The sequence below is a fragment of the Hyalella azteca genome, unplaced genomic scaffold (genome assembly GCF_000764305.2).
Source record: "Hyalella azteca isolate HAZT.00-mixed unplaced genomic scaffold, Hazt_2.0.2 contig14006, whole genome shotgun sequence".
Lineage (NCBI taxonomy): Eukaryota > Metazoa > Arthropoda > Malacostraca > Amphipoda > Hyalellidae > Hyalella > Hyalella azteca.
In genome coordinates, this window is record NW_025943907.1 from 80418 (window position 1) to 107450 (window position 27033).

The 27033-nt window shown below is 39.4% G+C and overlaps 2 protein-coding genes across 2 annotated transcripts in view; one reads left to right on the top strand and one right to left on the bottom strand.

The window, feature by feature from the left end:
- The window catches only part of LOC108670810 (oxysterol-binding protein 1), a 56977-nt gene that overhangs the window by 17560 nt on the left and 12384 nt on the right, over positions 1–27033 (top strand). Inside the window, exons 5-11 of the mRNA XM_018158305.2 lie at positions 8251–8437; positions 8673–8906; positions 10235–10350; positions 11118–11249; positions 12054–12263; positions 12875–12958; positions 13493–13654. Of these exons, the coding sequence (XP_018013794.1) occupies positions 8251–8437; positions 8673–8906; positions 10235–10350; positions 11118–11249; positions 12054–12263; positions 12875–12958; positions 13493–13654 (1125 nt within the window). The remainder of the gene's footprint in view (positions 1–8250; positions 8438–8672; positions 8907–10234; positions 10351–11117; positions 11250–12053; positions 12264–12874; positions 12959–13492; positions 13655–27033) is intronic.
- On the bottom strand, positions 14434–25379 carry LOC108670812. The gene is made up of 2 exons (XM_018158307.2): positions 25069–25379; positions 14434–20849 (listed from the first exon to the last, which is right to left on the bottom strand). The coding sequence occupies exon 2, from the start codon at positions 20846–20848 to the stop codon at positions 14612–14614; it is 6237 nt and encodes a 2078-aa protein (XP_018013796.1). The 5' UTR covers position 20849; positions 25069–25379; the 3' UTR covers positions 14434–14611.

The window sequence follows — 27033 nt, forward strand, 5'->3', positions numbered from 1 at the left end:
TCCTTCCTCAAATTAAACTCGTAATTAGGAACAGGCTGCATATATACGTGCCGGCCTCATGTGAAGGTATTTGTGAACAGCTTACGCACATGGAAGCCCTACGTAAACATATACTTTGTTCTATGGATATGCAACTAATTGAGCTGTTTACCCGTGTCTTAGCTCTTCTCTATACTCAATATTCTTGTTATGGAACTTCTAGAAGAGTGATTTCTTGGAGTGTCTTTCATGTTCAAACCATATACTCACTGGTTTCATTTTTTTTTGTAGAGGTAGAAAAAAGAGTTGGAAATAGTTAATTTATTGAGCCTTGTTTTCATTGTTGTTAAAACTTGAATATTGTTTGAAAAATGTTTCCCAATTGTTGTAAGTCTCTGCCTGTTAACCTTGCTACTTTAACCCTTGCTTCAATTTGTGCAGTCGTATGTGTTGTGCATTCAATGCTGATGAAAAGAATGTGTCCGAGTGTGATCTCTTTGTTAGCTTAAATAATGCGTTGCTACATTTATTATATATGCTTCAATATTAACCGCCTCTTGTTCGTCTATCCATACCATTATCAATATAAATATTGATTATCGATTGAAACCTGACACGCAACTTCTTGTGTCTGTTAGTGTAAATCCCGTTCGTTTTTAGAAACATCGTTCATTTGTTCCTCGTTTGTCCATATAAATCGAGTTAAAATTTGCGCATGCAGTTTCTCAGGCGTTGCCGCGTAATAGGAAATGCCTCGTGATACGAAACGTCTATGGTAAAGCTATAGTTCTTTATCTAATTCTAACGTATAACATTGGCAACGTACATTGCTTGTAAACATTTATTTTTCTGCTAACATGTATTCATCGTTTAGATATAAGCAATTTCTGTATCAAAGAAGCTAACGCTACTCCTACTTTAAACTCCACTCGAACCCGTGTTATGCAGTGATCTCGTAAGTTAAATCTTAATGTGAACACTTATCCAAAGGCCGTATGTTCGAATTGTGGAACATTTCCTCACTCACAAAAAACTGAGGTAAGTAGCATTGATATACGCCCTTTTGGCGGGCCAATTCTGCTTAGGATGACCCACCCACACTAGGATAAAATGTGCATCGCTAGTTGGACAAGGTCTCATTTTCCTGAGTGATATAAGAAAAAACGTTTTCTGTATAACGCGTAGCTCATGTTACATGAAACATCAAAATAGCCTTTTTCTGGTGGATACTTGGCACAACTCGCCAGCGAATTTATTTCACTGTTGTGTATTCATATCTAGATGTCTGATATTATAGTACATTTTTATTTCGTGGTTATTAGAAAATCGTTTATTATATCGATTGAGTTGCTCTTATAGTTCTACCAAGCAATATAAGCGCCGCGGTCCATTTTCAGACGTTGGTGACCATGCCGCTATAACCTTATAAGTTTTGTCATCGCCGTTTCTGTTACTGACAAAGGCTTTTGCTGCTAACTGTCTTCCCAGCTCAGTATCTCTGTCCAAAACTAACTGCAAAGAAAAACTTAACTCAACTGATATTCAGTTGAGTTAAATCAATTAACGATTAACTTTGTTGTGGCGCCGTCCCTCAAGTATAACACGAGCGTTTGTTTTGGATTTTATTTAATGTTCTATATAATCCCTGTTCCAAGATTTAGGAGTAATATTTCAATTGTGAGTTCCATTTAACAGTTCATTCATCTCATTATGCAATATGCCGTTTTAAAACACTTATTTTTCACGTAATTGTCTTTGTTTCAAGCACCTTCTCATGCCTTTTTATGGCGTTATTATGCGTCATCTATGCCTTTTTGAAGATTTAAATACTTATTTTCTGTACGAAACGTTCATCACTAGTAGCGCTGTAAGCACTATCATAACTCTTACTTATTGTGATATAACTTTTACTTTTTCACCTCATCATAAAGTGCTGTTTGCGTTACAATGTGCGAAGCATTCATCTTTTAAAGCACTGTAAGCTCATTATTCATTCACTTCATCATCATATAGTGTACTGAATGTGTAACAATGTACTGATAATTCATCATTTGCAGCACTGCATGCACTACCAGCTCTCTTGTTGCTACTCCCGCAACTGAGATTTGGTAAGCTCGTGTCGCGGTATAATTGACGTTCTGTCTCCCACGCATCCGTTCGCTCTAGACTCTAGGACCTAGGTGCTTCTGCTGAGTTTAGAACTTCGCACAAGCCACGTTCCTAGGCTTGCTTGTTTTTTTTTTTATGTAACGTCAGAAAACATTTTGTTGCGTGGTATAATGGTCTGCTTTATAATTTCGCTGATTTCTCATGTACAAGCACAGAAACAAATCGCACTTAAAATGAGTAGTATTTTTGTATACGCTTCATGTTTGTCGTTATCGTTACCATGAGATAGTTTCTTATGTATTTGCGCAATTGATATGCCTGGCATATATGGGATAATTAAATGCTTTTCATGAATACAAGAAAAATCATGCAAATTTTTTATTCGATTTTCTGCTTTTTGAAATTAGGTTGTATGTATATATACTGATTGTTGGTGTAATTCGGCAGAAGCCTTTCTTCTATTGTTACAAATAGCATTGTTATTTGTAACAATAAAATAAGGATTCTAAGCCATTGTTACAAATAACATTCAAAAACAAAAAAAAAATGCATGTTAAGAAAAAGCATGATCTTGTCTTCAATCAAACTTGCATAATGATTATTATGAACAACTGAACATACTTCTGTTTTTCTCGGTAGAATCTGATCGTTTCTCATACCGCCTCTATTGTGCGAGGTCCTGCTTAGAACATTATTTACTGTACAATACAGGCCCCAGCGTGACCATCATCTTCTTATTACTAACAAAGTGACTCCTATTGAACGTCTCACTATACTCCCTCTTGACCTTCATAGTCGTGAGCCACATAGCCTCATTGTTCATTATCTCTCTTATATGCCATAATGCTGCTGTCACGCTGAGGACCATTATACCAGCACCATTAATAATACCAGCACTATTAAAATACCAGAAACCATTGTTTCTGTCACGAATTATGTATTAATTTCAGGATATTTTTTGACTTTATTCGCAATCTGCACTTTTTAGATGCGATAGCTGAATTCACCAGAATGCTGTGAAATTTGCATTATGCCGAAAATATTTCATAACTTGATTCTTTTCATGCGTAGCTTTGTATTTGTATCATACTTTTTAGTTATCTCTACTTCACACAGGCGTTTCGTTACGTGCAGTAACGTTCTGAGTTCACTCCGATGTATTTTAATGAATTCTGCGCTGGCAAAGCGCTTTTGTACACTCAGAAGAATGACCGGATTATATTCTCCAAATTGTGACACACTTTTCGTATGTAGCACTAATACGTCCTTTTATCGGGCCAAACTTAGTCGAGTTGGCTCACAAAAGGGCAAGAAGTGCAGCGCTATTTGGACAAACTCTCTCAGTTTTTCTGAGTACTCAGTGCACATGTACTAGTACCAGTATACACTTGTCAATTACAGAGCGTACGCACATGTGTACGCGTGTGCTGCACACTTGTTACGACTTCGGTGCACGTGCACTCACCGTTTGTACTGCCGCATTTATATACGTTAACTGCGAACCTATTTACTTACCATACAATTCCAACCCTTGAGAAATGAGCGAGATTTGTGAAAATAACGATACTTATGGCCCTTGTGAGTCAGCCTGACTCATTTTGCTCCGGCAGAAGAGCGTATCAGTGCTACGTCCGCTCTCTGCACGTGCTGTGATAAGAAAGTGTCATTATTACGATAATATGTCACATCCATTTTTCTAAGTACATCAACATGATTTCGTATTCGTAAATTTCTGTTATAATTTTATCAAATCATCAAAGGCTATCATTTGTCGTACATTCGTACGACAGAATAAATAGCGTAATGGCCGTCTCTTAGAAATACGGTGCCCTGCCTCTGTTATACTATCAGGGATACCTGCCTCATCATACATACTACATAAGATATTGAATGAAACATTGAAGTAGATCAATAAATTGAAAACACTGACAACTTGGAAGCCTCGGGAGTCAGGCAGTGTGGTTTAATGCCACACTATGACTGCAGTAGACATAACTGAGTCAGCGATTTTTAGCACAAAAGTAAACTTCTTGCTAGACTTGTTATATTAGATCATTACAAAATTCTTTTCGCAACTAATTAATGCTGCAAGAGTGGAATGTGTCAGTGACCCAAAATACGGTGCAATTGCACCTCCACATTAGTAGTTTTTGACTGATCTGTTAGATAATAGGGCTAGATTATTGAAAACCATTCTAAACGTTATGTTCTCAGATGCATAATTTGACGCAATCATGTTTTATTGCTTACTTTACTTGTTTCGCTGAGTTGACGTTGTAGTCACTCTGGAGGGCAATGTGCTAACAAATTTTGCCAATGGAAGCACGCCGCATCCTGTGTTATAACTTCGTGTCGTGATATGCCAGAACATTATTGAACATTATTACCTTTATTTATGCAGTACATTTTTGTTATCGCGTGGCAAAACGTTGTTTTCATGAGGCAATGCGTTGTTATTGCGAAACTTCTTCCAGTCATATTGCTCTATTTAATTTTCAGCACACGAAAGCTTTTTCTCAGCAATTTCTTACTAGGTAAAAATTCATATACGTTTTATATGCGATTTTCTCTCTCTCCGGCACGCGTAGGAGCAAAATATAAAAATTTACCTTCTTTTCTAGCGAAATTTTGCTGGTCGTGCAAGTCAAATTAAAAAATTTCGGTTAATTAAAACGTAGTCTTCGTTTTTATTTTATCCATTGTGCAGAATTCGTATCCCCGCTAAAATATGAAGCTCTCGCAAATTTTTGTACATGTATTCCCTCTGAGGTTGTTTTCGTGTTGACTTGGGGGTCTCCAAGGAGGCAATTTTTTCCATGGTCATGTCTATTAATAGGCGCCATCATCATTCACAGTCTCGCAGGTCGCTGCTTGTCTTCATTCAAACTTATCTGGTCTGCGCCAAGTTTCATCTTGCGTTGTAGTGCTGACTCGTCAGTTTCATTTTATTTTGTCGCCTACATTTAAGTATTGTTTTAGCATTGGTGCAAACTATGCACATTTTAGCGATTTGAATAAAAACAATTGAACCTAAATTCAGTGAGATTGTAGCGTTACTAAATTCTGTTATCTTTCAAGGATAAAATGTCAATAATTTTCCGTTATTTTGCGTTTCATTGTTCGTTAGTGCATGCTTGTGCTCATATTTTAACATGCAAGTTTCCTTCAGTCGAAAGAATTTATTCTTGTCTTGTTTAATAAAAGCTTTATTTGCCGGCAAGAGTTAATTTCAAAGTTGTGGGTGAAGAGCTGCATTTTTTTCGCCGCTTAGTTTTCACTCTTAACGAAACCTTGATACCACGTGTGATCGATCTGAGTTAGGCGTCGTAACCCGAGCTGCTCTAGGTGATTACTTGGGTGAAAATGACTGAGTTTCCTATTTATAGTGGGTGCGCATGATGGAAAAATGTCGGGAACGTACGCAGCAACAGTTCAACAGTTGCTGCGAGTAAGCTATAAATAGGATTTTGCTTAATATTGCTGCATTTTTTGTTAGAAATGAACGTGCCAATTTCTGTCTTTGATTAAGGAAATGTTTTAATCCTGTACTGTGGACCTACGTAAGATTATATTTTCTACTACTTTTATCGAGTTTTCAGACTTGCAACGATTTCGTTGTTGGAAAACGAAGATAAATATCTTCACACTTTTTTTCCTAACTTCCTTGAATTAGCACCTGATTTATATGTCTAATTTCTATCACCGAAAGATCAATACTAATTTTTATCACAGAAAGATCAGTACTAATTTTTATCATCGAAAGGTCAGTATACATCAATTTGATTGATTCTCATACACGTATAATTGTGACTTCAGTAAATGAATGACGTCAAACACGTCAGAGGCGGCGATCCATCGTGGCCTGGGACTGCTACGTCCGAAACGACGCTCTGTACGTCCTTTTCTACGACCGAAATATAACCCCTGACTACTGACGCTAAGAATGTGTGTGCCTGGTTTACTCCTGTATAGCTGTGTTTGATGGTGTGTGATTGATATACAATCGGGTGGCGCTTGTATCATAACACAGCAACGTATGAACCACCGCCTGGCCTCAGCAGTTTGGCATGCACGCATAAAAATGTATGAGTCATGCTGTCCAAATACTGACAGACAGACTGCACTGATACGCCCTGTAACCGGGCCAGACTGGTTGAGGATGACCCCCACAAAAAGGATAATTTCATCTCTATTTGGAGAGATGAACGCAACACTGATTTTTGTGAGTGTTGGTGCATGGTGCGCGTGTGTATAACTGACCCTGGTGGTTGCCGGCTGCCGTGTCTGGCGAGGTGCCCACGCCTGCATTCACTTCTTGCCTACATGAAGTGTCGTGTAGTGACCCTGTGCCAGGTGCCGCCACACTAACATGCATACAAACCTTTAGGCTAGCAGAAAACTTTCAATCTATCGCAAAATTTTAGTCTATAAAAACTTTCAATCTATCAGAAACCTTTATTCTATAAAAAAACTATCAATCTATCAAAAACTTTCAATCTATCAGAAACCTTTATTCTATAAAAAACTTTCGATCTATCACAAACCTTTATTCTATAAAAACTTTCAATCTATCAAAAACCTTCAATCTATCGGAAACCTTGACTCTATAAAGAACCTTCAATCTATCAGAAAACTTCAATCTCTCAGAAACCTTTAGTCTATCGCAGTTCATTATTCAAATCAGATCAAATATTGCAAGGGCAACACTGCACAGTGCCCAAGCGATACGGTAGACTAGATACAATTACCGCAGACTTAACGCGACGGATACTATGGATTCAACACTCTAATTACCTAAGAGTAAATACTAAAATTATCATAGAGTTACATAGATTCTATAGTCTTTTGAAGCGTCACTCTGATCAACATCGAAGCCTACGAAATCAGAAGTTTTACTACCAAGGTTATCCAAGCCTTTACTGCCAACGAAATCAGGAGCTTTACTACCAAGGCCATCCAAGCTTTTACTGCCAACGAAATCAAAAGCTTTACTACCAAGGCCATCCAAGCCTTTACTGCCAACGAAATCAGAAGCTTTACTACCAAGGTCATCCAAGCCTTTACTGCCAACAAAATCAGAAGCTTTACTACCAAGGTCATCCAAGCCTTTACTGCCAACGAAATCAGAAGCTTTACTACCAAGGCCATCCAAGCCTTTACTGCCAACGAAATCAGAAGCTTTACTACCAAGGTCATCTAAGCCTTTACTGTCGATGATATCCAAGCCAAGCCCTTAATAATCACGACATGAAATTACGACATGAAATTTCTCCCTGCTAATTTCAACCGTACATTTTTATTTAATTGCTGAATAGTTCATTTAGGTCGCCACTTCTTCCCTCCTACGATGGGAAATTTTCACACTATCGCTCTGCTCTCACTTTCCTGGTAACTCTTTCATCCTCGTGTCGTTGATAAACTGTTAGAAAATACCATTCTCTGTGTACAGCATTGAGAGAAATAGCTCCGTTTCTTAGTGCTACGCTCGCACCTTCTTGGAAAATGTGTTCTTTTTTACTTATAGCGGTAGCGTGCCTGCAGTCATTGTAAGTCAATATAATATTAGCCTGCCGTCGATCATTATCACGATTATTATCGTAGCCTGCAGTAATTATTACATCGTCTTGTGTTGCCGTGAATAATTAATAATGACAATACTTTCCAATGAAGCTTCTAGTCCTGATCTAATCTATTATCGATAAAAATTTGATTTAATAGCTATTAGGAATGTAACTCAAAGCTTGGGTAATCGTTTTCTGTAACAAAATCTGAGTCTGAATCCCCGTCTGTATATGCAGATACATTTACCGTCGTCAATGCTATTCCTACCTGAACGCCATATAATTTCTGGCATACACCATAAATAAACGTGAGTTGTAACACCGTTTCTGTGCAGATACATTTACAGTCATCAATGCTATTTGTACCTGAACGCCATATAATTACTGGCATACACCATCACTAAACTTGATTTGTAACGCCGTGTCTGTGCAGATACATTCACAGTCGTCCTGTGCTAGTATTCCTACCTGAATTCCAAATTACTGGCATACACCATCACTAAACTTAAGTTGTAACACCGTTTTACTGTGTATGCAGACGTGTGCATAAAACTTGAACTAAAACTAAACTTAAGTTGTAACACGGTTTCCGTGTGTGCAGGCGTGTACGTCGTACGTGAGCAGCGCGTCGTCAGTGAGCAGGAGGTGGCAGCGGCAGTTGCTGCACGAGCGTGAGCAGCGAGCGCGGCTCGAGGAGATGGTCGAGCAGCTGGCTCGCCAGCACTCCCATCTGGAGCAGGTGGCTAAAGAGCACCACAACCAGCAGGCTAACGCCAACGCTCATCACGGTAATTATACGTAATTATGATCTATATCAAGTAGTGTTCTTAGTTTCGGTATTTTAGGTTTCAACCATTAAACCCGCCAACGCCATCACGGGTAATCTTATAATTATAATCTATTTCAAGTAGTACCTATTATTAATTTCGGTATTTTAGGTTTCAACCATTAAATCCGCCTACGCCCATCACGGTAATCCCGTAATTATAATCTATTTCAAGTAGTACCTATTATTAATTTCAGTATTTTATGTTTCAACCATTAAACCCGCCTACGCCCATCACATGCAGGCGTGTACGTCGTACGTGAGCAGCGCGTCGTCAGTGAGCAGGAGGTGGCAGCGGCAGTTGCTGCACGAGCGTGAGCAGCGAGCGCGGCTCGAGGAGATGGTCGAGCAGCTGGCTCGCCAGCACTCCCATCTGGAGCAGGTGGCTAAGGAGCACCACAACCAGCAGGCTAACGCCAACGCTCATCACGGTAATTAATTAATTATGATCTATCTCAAGTAGTGTTCTTAATTTCGGTATTTTAGGTTTCAACCATTAAACCCGCCAACGCCATCACGGTAATTACTTAATTATGATCTACCTATCTCAAGTAGTGTTCTTAATTTCGGTATTTTAGGTTTCAACCATTAAATCCGCCAACGCTCATCACGGTAATTACATAATTATATTCTATCTTAAGTAGTGTTCTTAATTTCGGTATTTTAGGTTTCAACCAGTAAACCCGCCAACGGCATCACGGTCATCTTATAATTATAATCTATCTCAAGTAGTACCTATTATTAATTTCTGTATTTTAGGTTTCAACCATTAAATCCGCCTACGCTCATCACGGTAACCAGCTAATCTGATTTTATCTTGCTCAATATTTCAAATTTCAACGGGCAAGGCAATGCTGCTGCCTTCGCGGTAACCGGATAATAATATTATATATCACTGAATATTCTGAATCTCAACCTTGCAAGCAAACGCCAACGTTCATCACGCTAACCAGACTTATTGAATTCTATTTCACTTGATATTCTGTGTTTCGAAACTTTGAAATTCAATATTTAGAATTCTAATATATCATATTTCATTGAGCATGCAAACGCCGCTGTACGTCACAGTGAAATAGTTAATTAAATTCTATTTTACCAAATATTTCATATTTAATTTTAAATTTTATTTGTTGGTATGTTGGGCCTTACCCAAGAGGCATGTAATGTTTAAATAACATTGATTAAACACTGTTTCTGCTATTTAAACTCGCAATTTAATGAGTTTAAACTTCATTTGCTTGAAGGTTTATGTTTGTAAATAATACATGGTACCTATAATATTATCTCTCTTCTATAATATTATAGAGTATATTATAACATAATAATCCGTGTTATATTATAGAGTATATTATAACATAATAATGCGTGTTACGTATATTAACGAGTAAATTATAACATAATAATATGTTTTATATCATAGAGGGTATATTATAACATAATAATGCGTGTTATATTATAGAGTAAATTATAACATATTAATCCGTGTTATATTATAGAGTAAATTATAACATATTGATCCGTGTTATATTATAGAGTAAACTATAACATCATAATGCGTGGTATATTATAGAGTATATTATAACATAATAATCTGTGTTATATTATAGAGTAGGTATATTATAACATAATAATCCGTTTTATATTATAGAGTATATTATAACATAATAATCTGTGTTATATTATAGAGTATATTATAACATAATAATGCGTGGTATATGTATTATAGAGTATATTATAATAATGCATGGTATATTTGCAGGCGTGCACAGCGAGGATGAGGACGACCAGTTCCTTGACGCCGTCGAAGAGATCAGGGAAGAAATTCAACTTCCTGTACAATCTCAACACAAGCGGTCCATTTCTGACCTCTCACAGGTAATTCAACTTCCTGTACAATCTCAACACAAGCGACAATATTACCCAGTAACTGAAATACCTAAAATGCATTATCTATAATTAGATATAGGTACGTCTCATTGCATCGTTTTTGATACTGAATCAAATAATACAGGTAAAATATCCGTATAAGAGGTCGTGTCTAGCATGTTTGTGATATTTTAGACCTTTTTCGTATTTTAATTATGAGATATCCAAAAGTAATTAGAAGTTTCTATGAGTGTCTCATATCAGTCTATTTTCGCTTCATGCATGTTAGATATTCAATTTTACTCCTGGGCGTTGGCCTTATTTATTACTTATTAGCGCCTTATGAATGCCGAGTATATACCTATACGATGGATAGTGTTTGATCCGCATAAAGAGCAAATGTATATACACTGACAAGTGGTACTCATGATCGTCGAATGTTGTTTTGTGTAACAAGTGTGGGGCTGTGTTGGTGAATATTTTTATGCGTAACTAGTGTGTTGTAGAGGTGTAGCTGAATATTGTCATGTATAGCAATTCTGAGGGAGGGAGGTGTAGCTTCATTTGCGTCCTACGTTATGCCTGGGGCTGCGGTAGCGGGGCAACCTGCCTATCGACGGCTTGTGGATGGTGGGCGACGAAGGTGGCGCATCAGCTTGACCATGGACGAGGAGACCTTAAACTTGACATTAGGGCATGGAATGAATGTTGTCATATGATATTTGACGATATTTGTTTAAATAAATATTGTGGTTGATAACAAGTGGTGTGCGCAGGCAAGCGTCGAAGGCGGCGGTGGAGGTGGTGGCAGCGACTCAGTGTCGGGCGGCAGCGGCAGCAGCGGACGCGTGGAACAACAGAACACAGTACAAGTCATCCGACGTGTTGACAACACGGCTGACAGCAGCGTGAGTGACTGCCATGTGCATCATATCGCTGATAGCCTCGTGTTTGTCAATGTAGTATGTCGGATCTTGATGTAGTATAGGACCTGAGTATGTTGGGCTGGCTCGTGCCAGCTTACTATGTTGGGATATGTGTGTGTAATGACACGTAATATTTCGTTCTTATTGTGTAATGACAGTAATATTCCTTGCTTTCCTTATTACCTTGTTTGCAACTCTGTTTGCATGATGACACTTGATCCAAGATTATCGAAGTTTGTAATTAATCGTTTGTGGGATCATAGACATGTGTGATTCTCGCTCTCGGAGGAATGAGTGAGATTATGTCTAAGTAGTGATGTACTTTTTACCTTAGTATGGGTCATCTTCACCTAGTCAAAAGCGCGTTTAAGGTCTATATCCTCTGGCTGCTCGTACTGGTGGTAATAAACTGGGTCTCTATTTGGACAATATGATCCATTCCTTTTGGTGCCTGTAACGTGCCCTCAAAGATCGGTTGAACCAGGCGACACGACATTCGCCTCGAAGAATTATAATAATAATATTGATAATAATAATGATAGAGTGGGTCACTATATGGAAAATATGACACGTTAATTTCTATAAGTCTCCTCTTTGCTCGTACTTTTGGTAGGAAAGTGTGTCACCATTTGGACAATATGTCTCATTAATTTCGGCAAATGCATAGCTCTCATCCTCGCACAAGAGCGTATAAGCTCTTCGTCCTCTCTCTTCTTGTACCGTGGGTAAGAAAGTGCGTCAATATTTGGACAATATGAGTCATTAATTTCTGTGTCGCTCACGCAGCTGAGCGAGGACGTGACGAGCGTGGTCGGGTCCCAGGCGACGACGCCCACCATGGCGCCCGTAGCGCTGCCGGGAGCCTGTGCCGCCAAGAGCAACAGACCGCCCCGCCAGCGCCGGACTCGCGTGCCCGATAAGCCCAGTTACCCTCTTAACCTCTGGTCTATTATGAAGAACTGCATCGGCAAGGAGCTTACCAAGATACCCATGCCCGTGAGTTATGCCATTATTGATATCTCAATTCTAAATTAACATTAGCTGTACAATCCAAACAATATAAGATCACAAGAACAGTGCAAACAATTCAACAGTAGTTCCCTACCTCTGGTCCATCAAGGAAAGCTGTATCTCTGTGCGGCTACTTGAATTTGATAACAAGCATTAGTTAGCGTTCTCTTTCATAAGTACAACATCTCGCTGAGATGTTGTGCTTATATATGTTGGAACATCTCGCTTTTCACTATAAACTTTTTTTCTAAACTTTGAATATCAGTCTGGCCCGTTTTATATTTTTTAGAATTTTTTCAAGAAATAACTTTCTGAAATACCCTTCCTATAACTTTTTTATAACTTATTTTACTTGTCTTTGAAGGATGCAATTGAAAAGCATTTACTTTTGGTTAATTAGTGACGAACGATCAAGTGATAACGCGATGAAACTCAGTAGAGACCTCAGCTTGGGGCAATTCAGTCAAGTTATCCATAACGTTATTTCTCGCCACAACCTATAGGACAGCTCAACACTCCTGAAAGATTCTATTCAAATACCGTAGCTATTTATTTATATTTGAAAGCATCTTCTATTGAAATGTTTATCCCGGCAGGTGAACTTCAGCGAGCCTCTGTCGTTTTTGCAGCGACTGACGGAAGACTTTGAGTACAGCGATATACTCGACCGCGCCGCGCTGGTCAGTACTAATTCCTATTGGCATCTTGGGAGCAAATTAGTTATTTCCGATTCTACATTAAATTAACATATTTTCTTGCTTTAGAGGAAAGATTTCGAACTTTTACTTTTCTGCGAATTGTGTTGGTAATTATCATCGATTTGTGCATGATTTTGAATATAATAAATTAACCATTACAATATAAAATTTTTTGTTCTTTCGTAAAACAATTTTTTTAAAACACCGAAGAGCAATAGTATTGAATGCAAATATTAAAATCCAGGGTATTGTTCTAAAAATTTAGTGCAAGTAAGAATGTTCCCCACATTTGTATTATTGCTAGTCTAATGAATATGAAAATCATTTTTCAACCGGGAACGGTTGTACAATTTCTTACCCGACATACTATTGAAATTAGAAAAATATTCCATACTTTACTTGGATCATTTTTCATTCACATCAATTATGATATTCGTGGCAGTTTCCCTCTCACATCAATCATCATTGAGTAACGTTTTCTTCTGATAAAGATATAAATTGTTGTTGTTGTGGCAGTTGGAGGACTCGTGCGAGCAACTGTCGTGGGTGGCAGCGTTCACGGTATCAGCGTACGGCACGACAGCGATGCGCACGGCCAAGCCATTCAACCCGCTGCTGGGGGAGACCTACGAGTGTGATCGCACTGATGACTTCGGCTGGCGTGCGCTCAACGAACTAGTGAGTTATACTCTTGAATTCAACGCTTATTTATTATCAGAAGGTTATTGGATTCTCAGTTTCATGGAAACCAAGTCCTGCCGAAGACCTTGATTGTTTTATTGGTCTTTATGACCAATAAAACTGGGTCACGGTGACACAGTTTTATTGGTCACAAAGTGCAGTGGTATCATTCCCGGCTAAAGGAGGTATGTCAGTGCTACCTCCGCTCTCTGCTCGTACTATGGGTAAGAAAGTGTGCCGCTATTTAAACAATATGGGCCATTTTTTCTGGGTAAAAGTGTCAAGATGTTCTTGTTCAACTCCTATAACTGAATATTGTTTATCTTGGGATTGGGCTCTGCATTTGAGTACTTCGCGGTGCAAGCGTTTCAAATGATTCCTAAAAGTTGATTACATATATTTGTTCTATCAATTAGCAATAGCGAAGTTCTATCAATTTTATTCTCCGCGATAGGAACAAAAAGATGTGTATCTTTTAAAATATGCATTTTTGTTAAGCGCTTATATGCTTAAAAATTCTCTTTACACCTCTTGAGCAATGCGCTTATTAAGCTGGGCTCCCCTGCATACCCGGAAGGTTTTGATGCAAATAATATAATATAAATTCATAGCGCATGGCTCACACGTAATGTAGAATTGGTAATCCTATTTTGAGTATAATTTCGGATCTCCTGGTAATATTTTATTTGCCTCGTTTTTTCTTTATTACTAGTAAACTTGACAATAGACTAGCGATGGTTGGATCTCAATCGTTTTTAGATATTGTTATTTCTATAATAGTAGTAATAATAATATAATATTTAAATCCACCGATCTAATTACTATTAGGAAAAAAAACTTCTTGTAGTTAACGGAGTAGAATATCATACAAGATGCTACAGTGTTACAGTAACTAATTAATGCAATCTAACCTATTTTTTCATCGATCTATTTAGTGGCCACTTTTTAAGTTACCTAAAGCTTGGCAGGCTCCCAGTTATGGTACTGAGGTATCTCGTAGTCATGGTACTGGTGTTGGTAACTTTGCTCAGATTGTTGCGGAGTGTCTTGACTAAGAGATGTTCGCTCTTGTTCTGCATGTTTCTGGTCCTGATTTGTTTGTTGGTTGTCTTCTCCTTGATGGGAGTTACTTGAAAGCGATATCTGTGTTGGATCCTTGGCTCTGGCTCGGGGAAAATTCGGTCGGTCGGAGAGTTTGATGGCCTTCTTCTTTTTCTCTTCATTCCCATCAAGTACCGAATCTTTCATGTTCGTTTCCATGACATTTGATGCACCGGTATCTGGAATTTTGGACGTTAGTTGTGTGTGCTCGTTATTGCCGTTTTCAAATTTCAAACCCTCAGTATTTCCTCGAATGTTCGTACGGAATTTGTTTCTCTGTCTCATGGAGTTGAAGTGATCGGCAATGCTGCGTAATGGCTGCTCAAATACTGATTCTTTTTCCACCTTTTCGCCCGCCTGTACTTCTTTGGGTATGACGTGGTGGGGCGTTTCTGTTGTTGCTGGCTGTTCTTGTTGCGAGCGAGCTGCTGTTGAAAGTTTGGCTATCCATTTGCTTCGCACTGAACGCTCCGAACCTTCGTCTTCTTGTTCCGATTTCTCACTTGGTTTCACCGCATGTGCCGAAACGGGTCTCGACCTGAACGATGCAAGGCGACTTCTAATTCTGTCGAAGAAACTTTGTGGTTTTGTTTCAAGGCCTCCAGGAAATGGTTCTGATTCTTGTTCTTTTGGATCTTGGCTCACAAGATCACTTGCACCAGGAGTTTTGTTTTGATCAGCCGTTATGCCGCTGGTATCATCGACATGGGAACTTTCTTTTGTAGCTTCTACTTTGACTGATGGAGTAGTGTCTTCTCTCTGCCTTGATGCTAAGCGCGAAGGTAGTCGTGATAACTGCTGGATTCTTTTTCGTCCTATGGGCTGGACAGTAATGGGGAAGAATTTAGTTTCGGGAGTGATACCATCTTTGTCTCGAAACTCTTGTTGGACAGTAGATTCGCTCGTGATATCGGTTTGAGCAGCACTTCCGCTTTGATTGTTGTTTGATTTGTTTGTTGTGCTATTCTCGCGAATAAATCCTGAAAACAGGGAGACTGAGACAGATTGAGGAGAGTTTCCTTCTGTTATGTTTCCGACTATGTTTCGGATGTGAGACGGTTTTGGTCTTTTTGCTAACCGGTTCTGTTGTCTAGTCCTTTTTTGTTCAATTGCATGATCACGATTGAACTTAACGATGTTCGGAAGCTGCTCAGTTTCGATTGTTTGTGATTCGGCAACTTCGTATCGGTCTTCCGAATCGACGAATCGATCTAAGTTTTCTGTTTTCTCTTTGTTTTTTAGAGGTGCAGTTAATTCTTTTTTTGTTGAGAACGGTCCACTTTCCTTAACGTCGTCTATGGATTTTACTTTGGTTTCGTCCATTATTTTCTTCTTTTCTGTAAACGTATATCTTTCCTTTGCACTTGGCGTCAAACCTGTGAATTGAGACCTCTGTTCTGACTGATCTTCTTTCAGCGGTGAGAATTTTCTCGAAAGTGATTCCTGCGTTAGAGGTCGATCTTTGGGTTTGATCGTTGGTCGTGGCGGCGTTGTATAGTACGAACGCGGGAAGCTGCGTTTTGGCTTCGTCGTAGAAGTTGTCGTGGTTACCTGCACATCTTCGGGCATTTTCTTCTTTCGATCATGAAAACCTGGAATAAATATATCATTCCGAGTTCTGGATTTTGCACTCCGAGTGACCGGTGGTTGGCTCGTATATGTGGCGGCTGTTGTTCTCATCCAAGCATCGGAGAGTTGGGTGGTAGGGTTTTCCGTTGTAGGGTTGCTTGACCCCGTGGAAGTTATTTTTTCCGTTACAACCTGAGCCTGTGTGGTGATTACCGGTGGTGGTGTACTAGACGTTGTTAGTAGCGATGAGACCATAGCATTCTTTGATTCCTGATGGTCTGATCGAGTTGATTCGTCTTTCAGGAATATGTGTTTTCCTTCGTCATCCTGCAATGTTACTTCAGGGTTCAGCTGCTGAAAGGAGATCAAGCTTTTTCCTTTTCGTGCCTCAAAAGAGTTGGCTAGAGTTTCTCCCCTTTCGTTCATTGGGATAGCCTTCACGACGACGATACTTTGACTGGACTCTGATGTCGAGTGATCATCCTGGCCTTCTCGCTGCTGTTGGGGCGAGCCAAGATGAAACACAGGCTTGTTGATTCGCTGTAGCTCAATAGATGCGGGCCGATTGTCCATGTCTGCTGCCTGCCAAAAACCCCACTTGACTCGAGTTAAGTTCACGGCCTGTGGACCTGCGTTTTCTTCATAGTGTTTAATTACCTTGGAAGTCCAAGTTATTGGTTCTCCGCGTGGATTAGTAGCTCGCTCATTTTTGTCGTTCTGTTCAATGGACAGCTGGTTGGTGTTCTGTGATCCAAATTCAGCATCAGTGTTACTGTTATTTTTTTCTTGAGTTTCATCTGGATTGTTGAATTGATAGTTTGTTTTTGAATGCTGGGTCTCATTTTCTGAAGTTTCCTTTGGAAGTTTATGCGTTCCGATCAATTGGTGCATAGCTTTACTAATAGGTATGTGGTTTATTGTTTTCTTCAATCCGAAGTAATACTCGTCATCATTTACTGGAGCTTTCACCATGACATCCGTAACAGCTGTTCGGAAATTCATGTCTTCATGTTCAGTAGTATGTTTCATATCTACTTGTTCGTTGCTCGTGGTTTCTATGTTTTCATCCATTACATCATCAATGAAAACTTGTTCTCCTTCTCCCATGCGTCTTGCCATTACCGAAATTCGTAAATTATTATTTTGTTTACTCATATCAATTTGACTGGCCGCTGCGCCTAGTTGATCCGTCTGATCAATGGCTTGAGGTGCAACTTCGATGATTTTGTTGGAGTCTGCCGCAGATGCTTGGAAGTTCGAATGCGACTGCTTCGTACTTTCGATGGGTCTCCATCGATGTAATTTAGGGACTTGCTTTACGGATTTCTTTTGCATGGCCTGAAATTCATCTCGCATTATTTCGTCCGCGGTTACGAAAAGGCTTGGATCTCGAACCTGCTCTCTAGTTTTGCTGCTCAGTCCCGCGTTGGATGCCTTGGGTTTCGGCAAGGATCCCGTCAATGACGAGACTTTTTGGCGGGTTTGATTTGGCTCGAGTCCTTGATCTTCTTGGCTAAAATGTGCTTTCAATTGCATCAAACGTTCACTGAAAAATGATGTTGGAAGTTTTATTTTACCGTCCTCATAATTTGCATTAGCTAGGACGTCGCGTCGAGGTTCCGGCAAAGCGTCTGAATGTTTACCTCTTCGGAAATTTCTCTTCAGCTCACTGTAAGAGCTGATTTCGGGCTGTCCATTCTGAATTTGAGGAATTTGTGGGATCAAACTTGGCCCAGCGTTGTGTCCTACTTGCAGCTTATGATTAGTCAACGCTTCTGGATTGAGGACGTAGTAAAGAGGTGATTTCTCCTCAGTGGTTTGGAATATGATGTCTGGTTGTGAAACACCTTTGTAGTGATCACCGTTTCCCACGTTGCCTCCAGGTACTGTTTGAGGAATTTTGTATTTATTACCTAGCTTGATTGTGTCAAAGTGGCTTGTTAGGTCGGAAGAATAGCCCAGGGGTTCTTTTCTAGCCGGAGACTTGTTTCTGAGTTGGGCGGAGACTCCTAAAAATGGAGATGGGAAACTCAATCCCACTGAAAAGGGCAAGGCTGGTCCCTCATCTTTTAAAGTCGCATAGCTGCGAGATGGCGCCGTGAACCAATCTAGAATACTAAATGAATCGCTTTCTTGCTTGGGTATCTCCTGCCTCGTGGTGTCGGAAGTCGAGTAAGTGTCTCGCTTGGGGGAGTTAGATCTACTGGAAAACAAATACTTGAAGGGGTTGAACATGCTCAGGTCCGGTAATTTGAAGCCGGTTGCACTGTGAGCTGTTGGGCGGTGTTGTCCATGGTATCCTGAGTAGGAAGAAACGTCCTTTCCCCGAGGCAGTTTCGGAGGCACTATCGGCAAATGAGCTAGCACTGTGTTGGGCCACGGCAGTCGTCCTGGCTTTGACGTACCACCAGGCAACTGATACTTGCCTGCCAAAAGAGGTGGTACTCGTTTCGTAGTGGTCGTGGCTTTGGTGGTTGTCGTGGTTGTGGTGGTAACTGATGCTGTTGTGGCTGTTGGTGTTGCTTTGGTTGTGCCGTATGTACTCACGGAGCTTGGCGCCGTCTCTTTGATGAGTATGGAGCCTTCATGAGGGTGGCCGAAACCTATTTGCGATGGAGGTGCGCTGTTGGTAAGCTCATGAACCGGGTTATGATAGCTAACGCTGGAAGTGGAAGAACTTGGAACATAGAGTGCAGATCTCGTCTTGTGAGATTTTTCTTGATTTTCAGGTTGAATAAACGTTGAAGGCGAACTTCCACTAGTAGCGAAAGTTTCAGAAAAAGGGGCGATCTGAAGCGACTGGAAGTTATGGGTAGAAGTTCCTGAGAATAAATTTTGTGGATTCTGTTTGTGGCTGGTCAAGTCTCCCGTTTCTAATCTAAACATCGACTGCAGCGGAACTCCGTCGATAATCGTGTGGACTTGCTCAATATTTTGCGGAATATGAGCGTTCGAGGATTGTGGCTGAGTTGCGAGAGGTAATGCAGGTAGTTCCAGTAACTGAACTGGCGATCGTATAAAAACTGGTTTTTGAGGATCCGCCACGACATTTCCTTGTGACGTTAATGGTGGTCCACGAATATTTACAGATGATCCATCATCGAGCGAGATTGTGGCTGGGCTCCTGGCCCTGTTGATGCTCTCTGGGCTTGTCGATTCCATTATATCTTCTCCTTTTGGCGGTCCGAATTCTATTATGAAATTCCCTGGAGGCAAGTGGTCGAGACTAACTCTATTCAGCCTGACGCTCTGAGTTTGCACGTTGCTTTGAAGCTGTGGTTGCGAGTTGGGGTTGTTGTTCTTCAGCAGATTTTTGAAAGGCCTCACCATTAACCGAAGTGGATTGATGTCTTGGCGCCGTTCTGCTGCGATGATATCGCTCACCACTGGCGTCGACAAGTTACTCAGGAGTATCTTCTTACCGGTGTGCGGAATGATGAGGAAAGGCGTGACAATTTCTTGCATGGAATCATCCTTACTGGGATTGAGATCATTTACTTTATTTCCTGCAAGGTAACTGCCGCTATAAGATGACTGTAAAAATAATGGACTCTGAATTTGAGAAGCTGGTCCTTGCTGATCGTCGGTTTTGTTTCGCTGCCGCGTCGCATCCCTTGGTGGTATGTGCAGAATAGCCACTCGTTTAGAGTTGTCTTGTAAAGCGTTGGTTTGTTGTAACTTTTTGGTGTTGAAGCTCACTATATTAAGATTCACAGGCTTACTTTTTTCTTTTGTATCTACTTGTGATGACCACCATTGAACACTAGGTTTGAAGACATTTGCTAATTTTTTGGCTGTTTTCATAGTATCCGTGTGACTAGTTGCGATTTTGACGCCGTCGCTGACGGACGCGGTCTTGGTTTTGTATCTGAACTGACGGTTTATCTCATCAGACTTATTCTTCATACTCGATGACGGTTGTAATTTGAATTTTTTCTTATCACCGAGTATAGCAAGGGATTCGTTTCTATTATTTTGTTGATTTATTTGACCGTTGAAGCGTCGTCTGAAAATATCGAGTCTGTGAGAAGCTGATTCGCGTAATCGATCAATTGGAGTTGTGTCTTTTCCTCGATTCAGTGTCGAATCTGCCTCACCGGACATCGAAGCGCTGCCAAGATCCAAGGTTCGTCGGATGTTATTAACACTTTGACCAGATTTGTTCTCATCTCTTCCATATCCTGACGCATTTTTGGTCTGAAAAGCAGCGTGGACGCTGGCTGGCTCAACTTCAGAGTCCCATAAAGGCATTTCTCTCGCCAAAATGGCCTTCACGTTACTCAGGACCGTGTTTCGTCCATGTCCTAGGTTTACTCGACTCATCCGGTTAATTATCTCCCTCCAATTCTGACTGGGAGAGAAATCCAACGGTTTCCAGTCAGATTCTGTTTGAAAATTTGTTCCCTGGGTTTGCAATTCAGGCAGAAAAATCAATTCTGACGTCGATGTCGATGAAGTTGCTCGGACTGCCCCGCACATCAGAAAGATTGTGATCAACTCCGTTGCGGTTGCCCTCGCCATCCTGGAATATAGAACAAAATTATAATATTATTATGGTCTGTAATATTGCTGATTAATGTTTTTATATAAGAATCACAATTTTTGTGGATAGTATCACCTATCATTCATTTCGTGCCCCTATTGCGAGTTGATATTTTCTGGTTGCGAAAATTCTTGACCGAACGAGTGCCTGGCTTCAAGCCAAGTTGCCTAAATTGCTCTCTCCATCTCTTCCGATTATGAACAAACGTGAACCTTTTAGCAATGACCTCCCCCCGAACCTTCTTATAACCAATCCAGAACATTCAAATGATAACCTCTCCACGAAACTTCTGATGATAACCAATCCAGAACCTTCTAATGATAACCTCCCTCACTGCCTCACAATGATAACCAATCCAGAACCTTCTAATGATAACCTCCCTCACTGCCTCACAATGATAACCAATCCAGAACCTTCTAATGATAACTTCTCTCACTGCCTCACAATGATAAGCAATCCAGAACCTTCTAATGATAGCCTCCCTCAGTGCCTCACAATGATAACCTACTTCGAATCTTGTAATGGTAATCTTTCACTAACCTTCTGAAGATAACCTTCCCTGGACCTATTCTCGAAGTTGAAGCTAATAAAGCAATAATATGAGGCTGATGACAAGAAGCTAGTTCATCCTGATCGCCAGAAATTAATAACTGTTAATGATAACAAACCTTGGGGTCTCGCATAACTACAGTTCTATATGTACTTTGTTGCTCCCTGTCAAGCTTTTAGTTATCTTTGTTTACACGGCTTTAGTAAATACTTTTGATCAATACTTGTTATTTGTTATAACTCATTATACTGCAGTGAGTGCAATATATTAACCGCCACTTGCTTGACGCATTCGACAGGGCGGCGCGTGTGGCTAACACCGCCAGAAAGCGAGAAAACTCACACAGGAAAAGCCTAACATCATCACGCTAACGAAAGGATTGCGTGCGTCTGGCTGGCATCCTGACGTTAGGGATAAGCGGCAGCAGTTCCGTGCGTCACTGAACGGGAACTTATTTTTCGTGAAGTGAAGGCGGGCTAAAGTTATTTACAAGCTCCGATAGTTCCTTGCGAAACTGAACGGGAACTTATTTTTCGTGAAGTGTGGGCGGGCCAAAGTTATTTACCGTCAGCGATAGTTCAGTGCGTCACTGAGCGGGAACTTATTTTTCGCGATGTGAGGGCGGGCCAAAGTTATTTACCGTCAGCGATANTTACAAACGGCGATAGTTCCTTGCGTCACTGAACGGTAACTTATTTTTCGTGAAGTGTAGGCCGGCTAAAGTTATTAACAAGCGGCGATAGTTCCGTGCGTCACTGAACAGGAACTTATTTTTCATCGTGGTTTGTCTGGTTTGAAGTTATTTTAGTTTCGTAAGACAAGGCATGAAATACACCTGAAAGCTTTTTTCCCAGGAGAAAGTCTATTTTCAGTGCATTTTGCATTTTTTATTATCGTGAGCGCATTCTGTGTGCGTGTAATTCTGCTAATGAGATATTTTATCAAAGTATTAAATCTTTCCCTATTTACGAGGGTCATCCGGAAAGTAGTACCCGTTTTGGAATTGAACAAAAGGAAGTAAATATTAACAAATGTAAACATGTTTATTGAAAAGAACATGTATTACACAACTTCTCTACATAATCTCCGGACAAATTTAGGCATTTGTCCTATCGTGTTACGAGTTTTTGTATACCCGTGTCATATTACTCCGCCACCAGTGTATTGAAATACGCAGTCACGTGTTCTTTCAGTTCATGTCATTTTGAAACTTTGTCCCTGCCACGAAGTCCTTGAGTTTCGTAAACGGATGGAAATCTGAAAGAGCCAAGTCTGGACTGTAGGGTGGATGGTCGAAAATTTCCCACTTGAATTTTTGGAGAAGTTGTGTTATCCGACCCCCTATGCGGCCTGGCATCATCGTGCAGGAGAATGACGCCAGTAGACAACAGACCTCGCCGTCCATTTTGAATTGCCCGCCGTAATTTTTTAATGTTGCACAATATGCATTGGCATTAATTGGGTCTCCAAGGGTCATGAAATCGATGAGCAGTACACCTTGCCGATCCCAGAAACACTGGCGGCGGAGGAATATGACACTGGTATACAAAAACTCGTGACACTATACAACAAATGCTTAAATTTGTTCGGAGATTATGTAGAGAAGTAATAAATATAAACAATAAACATGTTAACGTTTGTTAATATTTTAATATTTACTCCATTTTGTTCAATTCCCAAACGGGTATCGTTAACATAGCATCGCTGCAACTCATCATATACACGCCTGCAATTCATCAGTCTTTGTTGTATTAACATTATAATCACCAGAGAACTACTGCAGTAATGTCTCTCACGCTGCGCACTTTTCTAATCTCACGCCGCACACTTTCTTCCCTCACTGGAGGAGTCATTGTGTTTCATGTGAAGAAAGTCATCTCAAAGCGCGCGTCGTAGCGGATAATCCTATATTTCATCTTCATACTGCTGTCATATTTCATGTTTATATTGCTGTCATATTTCGTCTTCATATTGCTATCATATTTCACTACCTTTTTCTATTTATAATTTTTAGTTAAAGCAAATAATGAATGGCTAATATTTCAGAGATTTTTCTCAGTTTCACAATAACTTAAATTCCCAAATGCTGGTAATTTTGAGTGCATATCCTGAAACAATGCTATTAGAATGTAGAAAGATACGGATCATATTACCATCCACAATCAAAGTACTTTCTCGTTGCATTACGCACACAGTCACACTACATACCGTGCTCACATACGCTCATGCAGAGACCCTCTCTCTCTCTGCTTGATTCCATAATCCGGAAAAGCCGTGTCCCGAGTCCTGCCTTTGTCTTATGTTATTATGATTATTATGAACTGTGGCCTGGCGTGACTGATGAATGCTCTACTCCGATAATATCGCTTCCATTTAAGTCGCCAACTCGCAGTTTACTCTCTCTTTTTGGTGAAGTAGACCTATTCGTAGATTTTTTCCCGCAACGTATCCGTTGTTATTAAATCCGGGTCCATTTTTGGGTCGATTTTTTTCACATAACTGGCGGCCTGTCGGCAACCTAAGTTCCCTTGACAATGTTGGATCTAGACCGAGTGACCGCTAACGGTAATGCTCAAATTGTCTGGTTGAACAAGAGCTTTAGTTGAACCCCGTTATCTCGATGGGAGTATTTCATGCTTAGCGACATAGCGTGCTCTACTGGCAGTACAGTGGACGCTATTGCTCATGCTTATTGAACGTAATGGTCAAGACTCCGTTAGATTCTGTGAGTTCATATAATGCATGCTAGGTTTACTCTCTTGATTGTAGGTTACGGTAAATTTGACTCATAGAATGCGATCATCATATGAGGTACGATCATGAATTAATTATGTAAACTTATATAGAATTTTTGAAAATACATCAACATGAATGAAACGACTGAAAATCGGTCCAACCAAACAGAGACTAACTTGCCGTTACTACCTCAGATTAAATTGATGCAATAAAACACCTTTATATTCTTAATTATAAGTGTGGTGGACAAGAATAGCTCACTCAAATTCACATTTAGCAGAATTCTCAATTAAAACCCGTTTTGAAATTTGAAGGAACTTCTAATTTAATATCTTTTCATTGCAGTTCAAATGCACAACGTTGAAAATTCCTAAAATTACAACTAGCGCTCGATGTGCAAGGATTCGTCATATTTCCAATGAAAATAAGAATTTAGGCCTTGCTTATTTTTCGACTCTATAGATATCGTAGATACGCGTCCGAACAGCGCCTTCCACGTATATTTATGGCGACAGGCGTCAAAAATACACTAGCGCTTCATAAAACACTAAAGCTGGTTAGCCTGCCGTTGCCCTGGCTCAATTCATTTTGCCCTGGCTCATTTTAGTAGCCAGTTATCACAAATCCCGTAAATAATTAAGCTACTTTGTGATAATTGAGGGAAAGATCAGTTCAAACCCACATTTTACATATAACTCTTATTTAAACGCAGAAAATATTGTTATTATTTTCAAATTGAATCTAAATATACCAATTTATAAATCAAGTTAGCATTTTCTATCAAATAATTTCCTCTCGGTTATTATTCTGACTATTCTACCACTGAAAATAAATTTTCAGTTCTAAGCAATATCCCGACACGATAGTTATCCCGGATAATATACAACATATTATTAGAGTTTGATTTCTCACCTGATGTCAGCAGTTCAATCAGGGTTAGTCAGAAGCCAGTTTGATCTGAATTCAGGACCAATTGTTGACGACCGCGCAGACACACTTAACTTCCAGTGTTCGTTTATTAAGTTTTCCCTTTTAATAATGTTCAACTTTTTTCAACTCGTTCATCAGCCCCCGTTCTTTCAACACTTCAAGTTTGAGTCTCAAGACCCTCAGTCTTTGAGTCAAGATGACCCTCAGTCTCTCTATTTAAATAACGCGGTGGTATTATACGAATAACTTCAGCACAGTCTCACGTAAAGTTAGCTCGCACATTTTCGAAGCAACCTTTCTGTTGAAAATAGCAAAAATATCTGTTATCGAAGAGTAAGACGAATATCTGCGAGACCAAATTTGCTACTTATTTTCTTGTGTTGCCATTTCGGGGCAAATATTAGCTTAAAATTCCCAACTGAAACACTTTTTTACAATTTTTCAATTAAGACCATATGTTCCCTGTATGTAATGGAAATACATGCAAATCTCACATAGAATTTGCTTCAAGAAATATAGTAGCAATATATTGAAAAATCCTGACTCTAATAAAAGTTGAAGGCGTAATTGTGATGGTGATTGCATTAATCATTGCAATAATTGCATTGTTAAGGTTAGTTCCCTCTGCTATGTTACCATGGTCAATCAGGATTAATTACTGGTGTTTGTATTTTCCGTTAATTCATAAAGTTATACGTATTTGATGGAAAAAAATTATTTATTAACTTGAATGACTATTTATTTAATATTTATTAACTTGAGGGATTATTTATTTAACATTTATTAACTTGAGTGACGATCGCACATTTTGGAGATCCCAACCCAAAATTAGCCCTTCACTTATATCTTATGCACGTAATGTAACATTCAGTAGTTATATTATCTCGAGCTAACATTCACTGAGGCTCGGCAGATGAACTCAGCGGTATGAGGACTCGCGCTTGACTGTGTGGGAAGCGCTCTCGTCTCTTCCTTAAATAGTTGGCTCTACTAATGGGCTTGAGGCTGTATTGCGTATACGAGATGTGTGCTTGTATGCTGCGTTCGATTTTTAATTGAGTATTAAAGGACCCATTGTTTGATTTATGAAAAATTGTAATTGTAGAGTTGAGTATTATGATATTAATATTATTATTCTTTATAATTAACCTATTGAAGGTTTTTTTTTGAGGGAATGCGGCATATTAAAAAGTCTGCTATTCGACGCTTCTGTTATGTAGATTTCACTGTTATTCTTATGTACTTGCTTGGTACGAGGTACATGATTACACCTTACATTACAATCTTTAAACATGTTCAACACAATTAAAAGATTTTAAGTGTCATCTTGAATGTGTTGAAATTTTTATGTAATTCAAGAATAGATGGATTAAGATCGATGTCTGAAATTAAATTTATCGAATGCATACCGAATGTATGATAAATCCATTTGCTAACTTACAATATCAATGCCGACCAGAAAATGATCCCAACTCGAATTCGTGCTTAAATTTTCTGTTCAGATATAAAAATCACTATAAGTTTGACGGATCACTCTAGCTATATATGAATCTTTCTCAGTTTGTCTTGCTAATTTTATTGACGTTCAATATCCCTTCCCGCGACTGCTTTAATCGATTTTCTGTCGCTTCCGTTGCCGTCGACAAAAATGCCAAATAATATTTTGTTATAACTTATTCGCATTTTGTGTTCTTCATTTCATCAATAATTACGAAACGGTTTTATTTGGGCTACAGAATGCATTAAAATATGATACAAGTAAATTAACATAAATAATCAATAATAATAATAGTAATAATAATAATTAATATATAATAATAATATTAATAATAATAATAATAAATTGTTGAACTGAAAACAAGGAAAATCAATACATCGATGTAGATATATAATAAATAAATGAAAAATTAACTCTCGCTTTCATATTTTGTTGCCAATCGTCTTGAG

What these genes read in the sequence shown, in the direction of transcription:
- LOC108670812 (XM_018158307.2), bottom strand. Translation starts at nt 20,848, where the DNA reads ATGGCGAGGGCAACCGCAACGGAGTTGATCACAATCTTTCTGATGTGC.